Raw genomic sequence first — 14,245 nt, 5'->3', positions numbered from 1 at the left:
CCGGCCACCCCACCCAAACCGGCCGCCGCAGGACCACCCAGGCACAGGGCCACGGGAACCACCCACCCCACCCGCAGGGACCCCAACGATGGAGATGGAACAACCAGCAACCGCCCCGCCGAGCCCCCCCCCTGAGGGAGGGGAAAAATTAAAAAATAAAATTAATAAAATATATTTTAAAAATAAATAAATAAATAAATAAATTAATTAATTAATTAAAAAAAAAAAGAATTAAAAGAAGATCACAGACATGCTGACAAACAAGGTCACTACCCCAGCAACTGGCCGACTCGCAGCACCTCGGAATACCTTGCAGCACCAAGCTACCACAATAGACGCAGGGACTAGGCCCAACAGGCCCCAACCAAGACGGGCACCCGGAAGGGATGGACAGCGGGACCCAGGAGCTCCAGACACGCAGTTCGGATGCAGTAGCCTGAGGCGTCGACCCCCGTCTGACAGGCAGGCCCAGAGCGTACCCCCAGAAATATACATACATACATACATACACACATACACATACACACATACACGTATACATACCCACACATACACATATATACATATACATACACATATGTACACATACACATATATAAACATACATACATACACACACATATACATACATATACACAGTTCGTCAGCCCCGACAGCCATCACGCGCGCGCGCTGCCACCAGTCACAACATCAGCCACACCCCTGCACCAGACCCAGCAGCCACGGGCGCCCACACCACAAACAAACGGCAGCAGAAACAGCAGCCGCAATAACCCCAGACAGCCAGCACCAGCCAATCAAATTAAAGCGATCAAAGAAAAACTGCGACCAGCAACCACACGCCACCAGGGCCACGGAGACCAGCCGGCGCCAGCCCGCCGGTCAGCCCGAACGCCAACACGCAAACAAGAGACACCAACAACCCCCCCAACCAAAAGGCCCCCCACCCCAACCCAAACCCGCACAAACACACCACCGCCCAAACAACCGGGACACAGCATCCAGACCAGACACGGGGGCTGCGCCGCCACCACACCAAGTCACCAACAGAGACCCCACAGCGCAAGGTCGGGCCACACGGGCACGGACCCCATCCAACAGGAAGTGAGACCCGCGCGACGCCACACACAAATAAATAATAAGATTAAAAAAAAAAAAATGAAATAAAATAAAAATAAAAAAATAAAATAAAAAATAAAATTTAAAAAATAAAATAAAATAAAAATGAGTAATAATAAAAATAAAAATAATAAATACATTAAAAATAAAAAAAATATATATAACAATAATAAATGAATAAAAGCCTGGCAGGCCACCAGACCGCAGTCCCCGCCGGCCGACGAGGCAATGAGGGGTGCGCCGAACCCCAAACCCCCCATGCATGTGTACAAGGCCCCCAGAGTGTCTACTGTGTAGTTAAAATTAGGAGGTCAGCCGTTACAGCCGACCTCCAGTCCCTATTGATGTGTGTACTGTAGCGTGAGTGAGATATGTATGCTTGTGGGAACTAATAATGCGATTAAAATTGGGGGACATCAAGGTCATGGTGGGTCCCAACCAAACCAAGCCCCCCAAATCCTAAGTGTCTAATATGCAGCTAAGATTGAGGGATGGACGAGCAGGGGACAAGAAAGGAGGACTGGAGCCCCATTGGAGGCATCCTCAACCCCCCGCCATGCCTCCCCGCAGGACAATCCCCAAAGTCCTATATATGTGTGACTGTGTGCGCTATAAGTAGGAGGAGTAGAGGGCCCGGACATCCCCCCAGTCCACGCGGCCGACAACCAGGAACTACGGCCAGGAGGCCGCCACCCCCCGCCACAGCCCGTGACCCACACCAGACCACTTTAACGTGACGCCACGCGAGCCCCTCCCCCCGCCAAACAAAGCCAGCCCCCGCCCGCCCCAACCCAACCCTGCAGAGCCCATACCGGCAACCAAACGCAGAGAAACCGCACAGCCCCCACGCCCAATGCAAACACCGCATCCCGGCCATCCACACAGCAACGTGCCCATACGAGTCCCGGCCAGGGGAAGGAGCCCCCCAACGGGGGAAGAAGCCAATGCATCCCGTCCGCCTGCCAGCCCCCAAACCAGCCGGCAAGCCAACGCCAGCCATCCCCACAACCCCACAAGCGCACAGACACCAGCCACAGTCCCCCAACCACTCCAACCCAACACAGTGATGCCAACCGCTGGTATCACCGCAGCAACCATCACCACCACCGCCCGTCCGCAGCGTAAACACCCGCGGCCGCCGAAACCAAAACAAAAAGCGACCGACCCCGTAAACCACAACAACGCACACCCCCGGCTACCACCGAGGCCACCAACCCACCTACCCCAACTCATCCACAGCCAGGCCAATTGAGCCACCGGACATCCACACCCATGCACACACCTACACATTCATATACACATACATACACACATACATATATGCATATACATATACATACACATACACACATTTCCACACGTATGCATATACATATAAACATACACATCCACACATATATACACATTAATACACCCACACACATATACATAAGCCCACATATACACAAACACATACATACACAACACACACAAAATAATATTAATAATATATCATATAACATAATAACATAATAATAATAATAATATAAATATAATATAACATCATATAAAAATAATGTAATGTAACATAATAATAACATAATATAATAATATAATGTAGCATAATATAATATAACAAAATAATAATATAATATAATGTCACAATAATAATATAACACAGTAATAATAATAATAATGATATAATATAACATAATAATAATATATAGTATAACCTTACACACATTTTGCATTTGAAAATGTGACTTTTGAAGTGAAGTAACACAATTGTCTGCGTGAGACACAACAATGTGACAAAGTCACAACACTGCCATACAATGTCCATTGATGATGTAACATACAGTATGTCACACCTGGCCACACACCTTCATTGATGATGTAACATACAGTATGTCACACCTGGCCACACACCTTCATTGATGATGTAACATACAGTATGTCACACCTGGCCACACACCTTCATTGATGATGTAACATACAGTATGTCACACCTGGCCACACACCTTCATTGATGATGTAACATACAGTATGTCACACCTGGCCACACACCTTCATTGATGATGTAACATACAGTATGTCACACCTGGCCACACACCTTCATTGATGATGTAACATACAGTATGTCACACCTGGCCACACACCTTCATTGGTAACACTTCAACCAGGAAATAGACGCCATATAAAGAGCACAGGTGAGCACAGCAACAATGGCAGGAGAGAGGAAATTACCTGTGATGTGGACCAGGTGTTGTGGTGTTTTGTGTGCGCACACACACGCACACACACACACACACTCACACACACACACACACACACACACACACACACACACACACACACACACGCATACACACACACACAAATTTAATTGACAAGGTGGAAATAGCAGCTGTTTCCCATCTTGACCTCCTGACTCAGACGACGCTGTTGTGGCGTCCTTAAAGGGACAGTCCAACATTTCAGGAGCAGACGCTGACCAAAAATTCCTGGGATGGAGTTTGCATTCCTAACTGATCATGTTTGCACAACGCATGTGTGCTAATTACATCCTGAAGCATGTGAGTATATATATATATATATATATATATATATATATATATATATATATATATGAAAGCAGACGTCAGTGAGCAACATGAATTGCGACTATTTGTGTAAAAAAGGGAACATTCTCTGCTGCCGGGCGATGCATTCAGGTACATGTCGTAGATTACACGCTCTGGACTCACATCCCAAAACAAGGTCATACAATATTTTACATCACATGACCTCTTCACTTTGTCTTTTACATGGAGGGAAGTGAAATTAATATTTAGTCCTCTTTTCAACGTGAGATTATTTTTAGTCCTCTTTTCAACATGAGATTATTTTTAGTCCTCTTTTCGACATGAGATTATTTTTAGTCTTTTTTTCAACGTGAGATTAATATTTAGTCCTCTTTTCGACATGAGATTCTTTTTGCTCCTCTTTTCAACGTGAGATTTTTTTTAGTCCTCTTTTCAACATGAGATTAATATTTAGTCCCATTTTTAACTGAGATTAATATTTAGTCCTCTTTTCAACATGATATTATTTTTAGTCCTCTTTTCAACGTGAGGATAAAATGTAGTCCTCTTTTCGACATGAGATTATTTTTAGTCCTCTTTTCAACGTGAGATTCATTTTAGTCCTCTTTTCAATGTGAGATTATTTTTAGTCCTCTTTTCAACGTGAGATTAATATTTAGTCCTCTTTTCAACATGAAATTATTTTAGTCCTTTTTTTCAACGTGAGATTAATATTTAGTCCTCTTTTCAACATGATATCATTTTTAGTCCTCTTTTCAACGTGAGATTAATATTTAGTCCTCTTTTCAACATGATATCATTTTTAGTCCTCTTTTCAACATGAGATTATTTTTAGTCCTCTTTTCAACGTGAGATTAATATTTAGTCCTCTTTTCAACGTGAGATTATTTTTAGTCCTCTTTTCAACGTGAGATTAATATTTAGTCCTCTTTTCAACGTGAGATTAATTTTTAGTCCTCTTTTCAACGTGAGATTATTTTTAGTCCTCTTTTCAACGTGAGATTATTTTTAGTCCTCTTTTCATCGTGAGATTATTTTTAGTCCTCTTTTCTAAGTGAGATTATTTTTAGTCCTCTTTTCAACGTGAGATTATTTTTAGTCCTCTTTTCAACGTGAGATTCATATTTAGTCTTCTTTTCAACGTGAGAATAATATTTAGTCCTCTTTTCAACGTGAGAATAATATTTAGTCCTCTTTTCAACATGAGATTAATATTTAGTCCTCTTTTTAACATGAAATTATTTGAGTCCTTTTTTCAACGTGAGATTAATATTTAGTCCTCTTTTCAACATGAGATTAATATTTGTGTCCTTTTTTCAACGTGAAATTAATATTTAGTCCTCTTTTCAACGCGGTAATAATATTTAGTCCTCTTTTCAACCTGAGAATAATATTTAGTCCTCTTTTCAAGGTGAGATTAATATTTAGTCCTCTTTTCAACATGAGATTAATATTTAGTCCTCTTTTTAACATGGAATTATTTGAGTCCTTTTTTCAATGTGAGAATAATATTTAGTCCTCTTTTCAACATGAGATTAAAATGTAGTCCTCTTTTCAACATGATATTATTTTGAGTCCTCTTTTCAACATGAGATTAATATGTAGTCCTCTTTTCAACATGAGATTATTTATTAGTCCTCTTTTCAATGTGAGATTCATATTTAGTCCTCTTTTCAACGTGAGAATAATATTCAGTCCTCTTTTCAACATGAGATTAATATTTAGTCCTCTTTTTAACATGAAATTATTTGAGTCCTTTTTTCAACGTGAGATTAATATTTAGTCCTCTTTTCAACGTGAGATTAATATTTTAGTCCTCTTTTCAACATGAAATTAATATTTAGTCTTCTTTTCAACGAGAGAATAATATTTAGTCCTCTTTTCAACCTGAGAATAATATTTAGTCCTCTTTTCAACATGAGATTAATATTTAGTCCTCTTTTCAACATGAGATAATTTTTAGTCCTCTTTTCAATGTGAGATTCATATTTAGTCCTCTTTTCAACGTGAGAATAATATTCAGTCCTCTTTTCAACATGAGATTAATATTTAGTTCTCTTTTTAACATGAAATTATTTGAGTCCTTTTTTTCAACGTCCATCCATCCATTTTCTACCGCTTATTCCCTTCGGGGTCGCGGGGGCGCTGGAGCCTATCTCAGCTACAATCGGGCGGAAGGCGGGGTACACCCTGGACAAGTCGCCACCTCATCGCAGCTTTTTTCAACGTGAGATTAATATTTAGTCCTCTTTTCAACATGAGATTAATATTTTTGTCCTCTTTTTAACGTGAAATTAATATTTAGTCCTCTTTTCAACGTGAGAGTAATATTTAGTCCTCTTTTCAACGTGAAATTAATACTTAGTCCTCTTTTCAACGTGAGATTATTTTTTCTCCTCCTTTCAACATGAGATTATTTTAGTCCTTTTTCAATGTAAGATTAATATTTAGTCCTCTTTTCAACGTGAGAATAATATTTTGTCCTCTTTTTTCAACATGAAATTAATATTTAGTCCTCTTTTCAACGTGAGAATAATATTTAGTCCTCTTTTCAACATGAGATTATTTTTAGTCCTCTTTTCAAGGTCAGATTCATATTTAGTGCTCTTTTCAAAATGAGAATAATATTTAGTCCTCTTTTCAACATGAGATTAATATTTAGTCCTCTTTTTAACATGGAATTATTTGAGTCCTTTTTTCAACGTGAGAATAATATTTAGTCCTCTTTTCAACGTGAGATTAAAATGTAGTCCTCTTTTCAACATGATATTATTTTGAGTCCTCTTTTCAACATGAGATTAATATTTAGTCCTCTTTTCAACATGAGATTATTTTTAGTCCTTTTTTCAACGTGAGATTCATATTTAGTCCTCTTTTCAACGTGAGAATAATATTCAGTCCTCTTTTCAACATGAGATTAATATTTAGTCCTCTTTTTAACATGAAATTATTTTTAGTCCTCTTTTCAACGTGAGATTAATATTTAGTCCTCTTTTCAATTTGAGAATAAGATTTAGTCCTCTTTTCAACGTGAGATTATTTTTTCTCCTCCTTTCAACATGGGATTATTTTAGTCCTTTTTCAACGTGAGATTAATATTTAGTCCTCTTTTCAACATGAGATTAATATTTTTGTCCTCTTTTTAACGTGAAATTAATATTTAGTCCTCTTTTCAACATGAGATTAATATTTAGTCCCCTTTTCAATTTGAGAATAAGATTTAGTCCTCTTTTCAACGTGAAATTATTTTTTCTCCTCCTTTCAACATGAGATTATTTTAGTCCTTTTTCAACGTGAGATTAACATTTAGTCCTCTTTTCAACGTGAGAATAATATTTTGTCCTCTTTTTTCAACATGAAATTAACATTTAGTCCTCTTTTCAACGTGAGAATAATATTTAGTCCTCTTTTCAACCTGAGATAAATATTTACGTCTCTATTTAAAGTGAGATTATTAATGAGTCCTCTTTTCAACGTGAGATTAAGAATAAATCCTCTTTTTAACATGAGATTAATAACTAGTCCTCTTTTCAATGTGAGATTAATAATTTGTCTTCTTTTCAACGTGAGAATATCAATTAGCCTTCTTTTCAACGTGAGATTAATAATCAGTCTTCTTTTCAACGTGAGAATATTAATTAGTCCTCTTTCCAACATGACATTAATTATTAGTTCTCTTTTCAACGTGAGAATATTAATTAGTCCTCTTTCCAACATGACATTAATTATTAGTTCTCTTTTCAACGTGAGATTATTTATAGTCGTCTTTTCAATGTGATATTAATAATGAATCCTCTTTAACGTGAGATTATTTTTAGTCCTCTTTTCAACGCGTGATCAATATTTAGTTCTCTTTTCAACGTGAGAATATTAATTTGTCCTCTTTCCAACATGACATTAATTATTAGTCCTCTTTTCAACGTGAGATTCATTTTAGTCCTCTTTTCAACGTGAGATTAATATTTAGTCCTCTTTTCAACATGAAATTATTTTAGTCCTTTTTTCAACGTGAGATTAATATTTAGTCCTCTTTTCAACATGATATTATTTTTAGTCCTCTTTTCAACGTGAGATTAATATTTAGTCCTCTTTTCAACATATCATTTTTAGTCCTCTTTTCAACATGAGATTAATATTTAGTCCTCTTTTCAACGTGAGATTATTTTTAGTCCTCTTTTCAACGTGAGATTATTTTTAGTCCTCTTTTCAACATGAGATTCATATTTAGTCTTCTTTTCAACGTGAGAATAATATTTAGTCCTCTTTTCAACGTGATATTCATATTTAGTCCTCTTTTCAACGTGAGAATAATATTTAGTCCTCTTTTCAACATGAGATTAATATTTAGTCCTCTTTTCAACATGAGATTATTTTTAGTCCTCTTTTCAACATGAGATTCATATTTAGTCCTCTTTTCAATGTGAGAATAATATTTAGTCCTCTTTTCAACATGAGATTAATATTTAGTCCTCTTTTTAACATGAAATTATTTGAGTCCTTTTTTCAACGTGAGATTAATATTTAGTCCTCTTTTCAACATGAGATTAATATTTTTGTCCTCTTTTCAACGAGAGAATAATATTTAGTCCTCTTTTCAACGAGAGAATAATATTTAGTCCTCTTGTCAACCTGAGAGTAATATTTAGTCCTCTTTTCAACGTGAGAATAATATTTAGTCCTCTTTTCAACGTGAGATTAATATTTAGTTTTCTTTTCAACCTGAGTATAATATTCAGTCCTCTTTTCAACATGAGATTAATATTTAGTCCTCTTTTCAACATGATATTATTTTTAGTCCTCTTTTCAACGTGAGATTCATATTTAGTCCTCTTTTCAACGTGAGAATAATATTCAGTCCTCTTTTCAACATGAGATTAATATTTAGTCCTCTTTTTAACATGAAATTATTTGAGTCCTCTTTTCAACGTGAGATTAATATTTTAGTCCTCTTTTCAATGTGAAATTAATATTTAGTCTTATTTTCAACGAGAGAATAATATTTAGTCCTCTTTTCAACCTGAGAATAATATTTAGTCCTCTTTTCAACATGAGATTAATATTTAGTCCTCATTTCAACATGAGATAATTTTTAGTCCTCTTTTCAACGTGAGAATAATATTCAGTCCTCTTTTCAACATGAGAATAATATTTAGTCCTCTTTTTAACATGAAATTATTTGAGTCCTTTTTTCAACGTGAGATTAATATTTAGTCCTCTTTTCAACGTGAGATTAATATTTTTGTCCTCTTTTCAACGTGAAATTAATATTTAGTCTTCTTTTCAACGTGAGATTAATATTTAGTCCTCTTTTCAACATGAGATTAATATTTTTGTCCTCTTTTCAACGTGAGATTAATATTTAGTCCTCTTTTCAACGAGAGAATAATATTTAGTCCTCTTTTTAACTTGAAATTAATATTTAGTCCTCTTTTCAACATGAAAATAATATTTAGTCCTCTTTTCAACGTGAGATTATTTTTTTTCCTCTTTTGAACATGAGATTATTTTAGTCTTTTTTCAACATGAAATTAATATTTAGTCCTCTTTTCAACGTGAAAATAAAGTGAGATTATTAATGAGTCCTCTTTTCAACGTGAGATTAAGAATAAATCCTCTTTTTAACATGAGATTAATAATTAGTTCTCTTTTCAATGTGAGATTAATAATTAGTCTTCTTTTCAACGTGAGAATATCAATTAGTCTTCTTTTCAACGTGAGATTAATAATCAGTCTTCTTTTCAACGTGAGAATATTAATTAGTCCTCTTTCCAACATGACATTATTAGTTCTCTTTTCAACGTGAGATTATTTTTAGTCCTCTTTTCAATGTGAGATTAATAATGAATCCTCTTTAACGTGAGATTATTTATAGTCCTCTTTTCAACGTGTGATTAATATTTAGTTCTCTTTTCAATGTGAGAATATTAATTTGTCCTCTTTCCAACATGACATTAATTATTAGTTCTCTTTTCAACGTGAGATTATTTTTAGTCCTCTTTTCAACGTGAGATTAATATTAAATCCTATTAAATCCTAAATAATGATTATTATTGTTAGATAATATTAATAACAATAACGATAATAATAATGATTATTATTATTGTTAGAACGGTGTGCATGGAGGGACAAATGTCGCATGGTGCTGACTTCCAGGCGGCATCTTATTCCACATAAACCTGGAGTGGACTAACCCTCTGGGATCCGCTCTGTCTCGTCCTGCCAAGGAGTGTTCCTCACCACTTTACCGAGGAACAAAAAGGCTGAATGGACATTTTTCTTGGTCCTAAACTAAATCATGGAATAGAGGTGGGAGGAGCAACGGGCTCACCTCCAGGTAGACGGCCCAGGGCATGACCAGCGAGGCCACCAGCAGGTCGGCCACAGCCAGGCTGACCACCAGGTAGTTGGTGGTGGTCTGCAGGGAGCGCTCCCTCAGCACGGCCAGGCACACCAGCACGTTGCCAGACACCATGGCCAGGATGAGCAGCGAGTACAACATGGCGGCGTAGTGACGCTCGCCCTCGCCCTGCCGGCCGTCCTCCGCCGCCGCGCTCTCGTTGCGCTCGTCCAAACTCTGACGCTCCGATACGTTCCATCCGAGCATCGCAGACCTGGGGAGGGGAAATGAATCATTAGTTAGACGTCAGACTAATATCTCCTGCAGCCTGATTGCTTTTGGGATGAAAGGTGGCGGCACAAAGGTGGACTTTCCATTTCTGCATTATGTCCAATCTTGTTGATTTACACTATGAAAGGTGGCAGGTATCATTAATAACTGGTGATCAAATTGTATGACACTATGCATGTGCTAGTGCATGAGCAATCATGTGTGGCCTATGTCCTGTCTTTCTATTATTTCTGATACATTGATGGTGGTTATCATTAATAACTGGTGGGAGGAGCAACCACATTGATGATACTGTATGACACTATGCATGTGCTAGTGCATGAGCAATCATGTGTGGCCTATGTCCTATCTTTCTATTATTTCTGATAAGCAAAGTGGCAGTTATAATGAATAACTGGTAGGAGGAGCGATCATATTCACTATATGTCACTATGCATGTGCTAGTGCATGAGCAATCATGTGTGGCCTATGTCCTGTCTTTCTATTATTTCTGATTAGCAAGATGGTGGTTATCAATAATAACTGGTGGGAGGAGCAACCACATTCATTATACTGTATGTCACTATGCATGTGCTAGTGCATGAGCAATCTTGTGTGGCCTATGTGCAGTCTTTCTATTATTTCTGATAAGCAAAGTGGCAGTTATAATGAATAACTGGTAGGAGGAGCAATCATATTCACTATACGACACTATGCATGTGCTAGTGCATGAGCAATCATGTGTGGCCTATGTCCTGTCTTTCTATTATTTGTGATTAGCAAAGTGGCAGTTATGATGAATAACTGGTAGAAGCAGCAATCATATTCACTATATGTCACTATGCATGTGCTAGTGCATGAGCAATCATGTGTGGCCTATGTCCTGTCTTTCTATTATTTGTGATGAGCAAGATGGTGGTTATCATTAATAACTGGTGGGAGGAGCAACCACATTAATTATACTGTATGTCACTATGTATGTGCTAGTGCATGAGCAATCATGTGTGGCCTATGTCCTGTCCTTCTATTATTTCTGATAAGCAAAGTGGCAGTTATAATGAATAACTGGTAGGAGGAGCGATCATATTCACTATATGTCACTATGCATGTGCTAGTGCATGAGCAACCATGTGTGGCCTATGTCCTGTCTTTCTATTATTTCTAATAAGCAAAGTGGCAGTTATGATGAATAACTGGTAGAAGCAGCAATCATATTCACTATATGTCACTATGCATGTGCTAGTGCATGAGCAGTCATGTGTGGCCTATGTCCCGTCTTTCTATTATTTCTGATAAGCAAAGTGGCAGTTATGATGAATAACTGGTAGAAGCAGCAATCATATTCACTATATGTCACTGTGCATGTGCTAGTGCATGAGCAATCATGTGTGGCCTATGTCCTGTCTTTCTATTATTTCTGATACCTTGATGGTGGTTATCATTAATAACTGGTGGGAGGAGCAACCACATTAATTATACTGTATGTCACTATGTATGTGCTAGTGCATGAGCAATCATGTGTGGCCTATGTCCTGTCTTTCTATTATTCCTGATAAGCAAAGTGGCAGTTATAATGAATAACTGGTAGGAGGAGCGATCAAATTCACTATACGACACTATGTATGTGCTAGTGCATGAGCAATCATGTGTGGCCTATGTCCTGTCTTTCTATTATTTCTAATAAGCAAAGTGGCAGTTATGACGAATAACTGGTAGAAACAGCAATCATATTCACTATATGTCACTATGCATGTGCTAGTGCATGAGCAATCATGTGTGACCTATGTCCTGTCTTTCTATTATTTGTGATTAGCAAGATGGTGGTTATCAATAATAACTGGTGGGAGGAGCAACCACATTAATGATACTGTATGTCACTATGCATGTGCTAGTGCATGAGCAATCATGTGTGGCCTATGTGCAGTCTTTCTATTATTCCTGATAAGCAAAGTGGCAGTTATGATGAATAACTGGTAGAAGCAGCAATCATATTCACTATATGTCACTATGCATGTGCTAGTGCATGAGCAATCATGTGTGGCCTATGTCCTGTCTTTCTATTATTTGTGATTAGCAAAGTGGCAGTTATGATGAATAACTGGTAGAAGCAGCAATCATATTCACTATATGTCACTATGCATGTGCTAGTGCATGAGCAATCATGTGTGGCCTATGTCCTGTCTTTCTATTATTTCTGATACATTGATGGTGGTTATCATTAATAACTGGTGGGAGGAGCAACCACATTAATTATACTGTATGTCACTATGCATGTGCTAGTGCATGAGCAATCATGTGTGGCCTATGTCCCATCTTTCTATTATTTCTGATAAGCAAAGTGGCAGTTATAATGAATAACTGGTAGAAGCAGCAATCATATTCACTATATGTCACTATGCATGTGCTAGTGCATGAGCAATCATGTGTGGCCTATGTCCTGTCTTTCTATTATTTCTGATAAGCAAAGTGGCAGTTATGATGAATAACTGGTAGAAGCAGCAATCATATTCACTATATGTCACCATGCATGCGCTAGTGCATGAGCAATCATGTGTGGCCTATGTCCTGTCTTTCTATTATTTCTGATTAGCAAGATGGTGGTTATCGATAACAACTGGTGGGAGGAGCAACCACATTAATGATACTGTATGTCACTATGCATGTGCTAGTGCATGAGCAATCATGTGTGGCCTATGTGCAGTCTTTCTATTATTCCTGATAAGCAAAGTGGCAGTTATCATGAATAGTGATTCTAAATGGGCTTTTGAGTGTATTAGTTTCTATTATAAAAAAAGGTGGTGGTTATCATAAAAAACTGTTATGAGGAGAGGTCAGCTAGTGCATGTGCTAGTGCATGAGCAATTGCACCGTGGGCTTTGACTTTGGGAAACATCTCAACTCTTTCTGGTAATTTCTAGGATGCAAAAAGGTGGTTATTATTAATAACTGGCAAGACTGTAGGGTGCACCCCCCCGTCGTCTGGGGTGGGCTCCGGCGACAGAAGCGCCCAGGTGAGACGTTCAGTAGTGTTGACTTCCTGTCGAGCGCTTTTCAAAATAAAGGACGGGAGGTGTCCTCCCGGGAAACAAAGATGTGTGTATGGATATAGGTGGTCCATGCGGCACACTTCCACGTCTCAAACATGACACACATGAAATACTTCATGATGGAGGGCTGATCTAATGAAGGGCTGTGACGTCACACCTCATTAGAATGCTCATGAATATTCATGAAGGAGCCAATCAGACAATCACCTACCTCTTATGGAACCATCACACCCCCAGGAGGACCACCACCATCATCCAGTCTTCTTCATCATGTAGTCCATGTGTGTGGAGTTGTCTCCTGCACACTGTCTGATATTGTACTCACTACTCACACACACACACACACACACACACACACACACACACACACACACACACACACACACACACACACACACACACACACACACACACACACACAGGACCTGAGGAAGGAGATTCTCTCTCTCTCTCTCTCTCTCTCTCTCTCTCTCTCTCTCTCTCTCTCTCTCTCTCTCTCTCTCTCTCTCTCTCTCTCTCTCTCTCTCTCTCTCTATATATATATATATTCATTTGATAGGGAAATCATAATACAGATATCTATATAAAATATATATTGTTTTTTTAATTGAATAATAAATTAAAAAAACCTAGCCAATTCTCCAACAAGGCGTCAACTTATTTGTATTATATTTTTTTTAAATATTTATTGTATTTTTAATAATATTTATTTATTCATTTAATAGGGAAATCATAATACAGATACAGAGAAACAGACACTCCACTCCCCCCGCCTCTAAAAAAAAAAGATTAAAAAAAAAAAAGAAATAATAATAAAATTAAAAAAACCTAGCCAATTCTCCAATGCACAAGGCGTCAACTTAATTTTTTTTTTTCCATATATGTATATATTTTTTTAATAATATTTA

The 14,245-nt window shown here is 37.7% G+C and overlaps 1 protein-coding gene across 1 annotated transcript in view; it reads right to left on the bottom strand.

Moving 5' to 3' along the window:
- The window catches only part of drd3 (dopamine receptor D3), a 38,333-nt gene extending 24,670 nt beyond the window's left edge, over positions 1–13,663 (bottom strand). Inside the window, exons 1-2 of the mRNA XM_061975491.1 lie at positions 13,549–13,663; positions 10,012–10,294 (exon numbers count right to left, since the gene is read on the bottom strand). Coding sequence (XP_061831475.1) covers positions 10,012–10,287 — 276 coding nt within the window. The 5' untranslated portion in view covers positions 10,288–10,294; positions 13,549–13,663. The remainder of the gene's footprint in view (positions 1–10,011; positions 10,295–13,548) is intronic.
- Positions 13,664–14,245: the final 582 nt, after the last annotated feature.

This window comes from Nerophis lumbriciformis, linkage group LG14 (assembly GCF_033978685.3).
Source record: "Nerophis lumbriciformis linkage group LG14, RoL_Nlum_v2.1, whole genome shotgun sequence".
Lineage (NCBI taxonomy): Eukaryota > Metazoa > Chordata > Actinopteri > Syngnathiformes > Syngnathidae > Nerophis > Nerophis lumbriciformis.
Note: the sequence above shows the minus strand (reverse complement) of the source record. Positions and strands in the feature narration are given on the sequence as shown.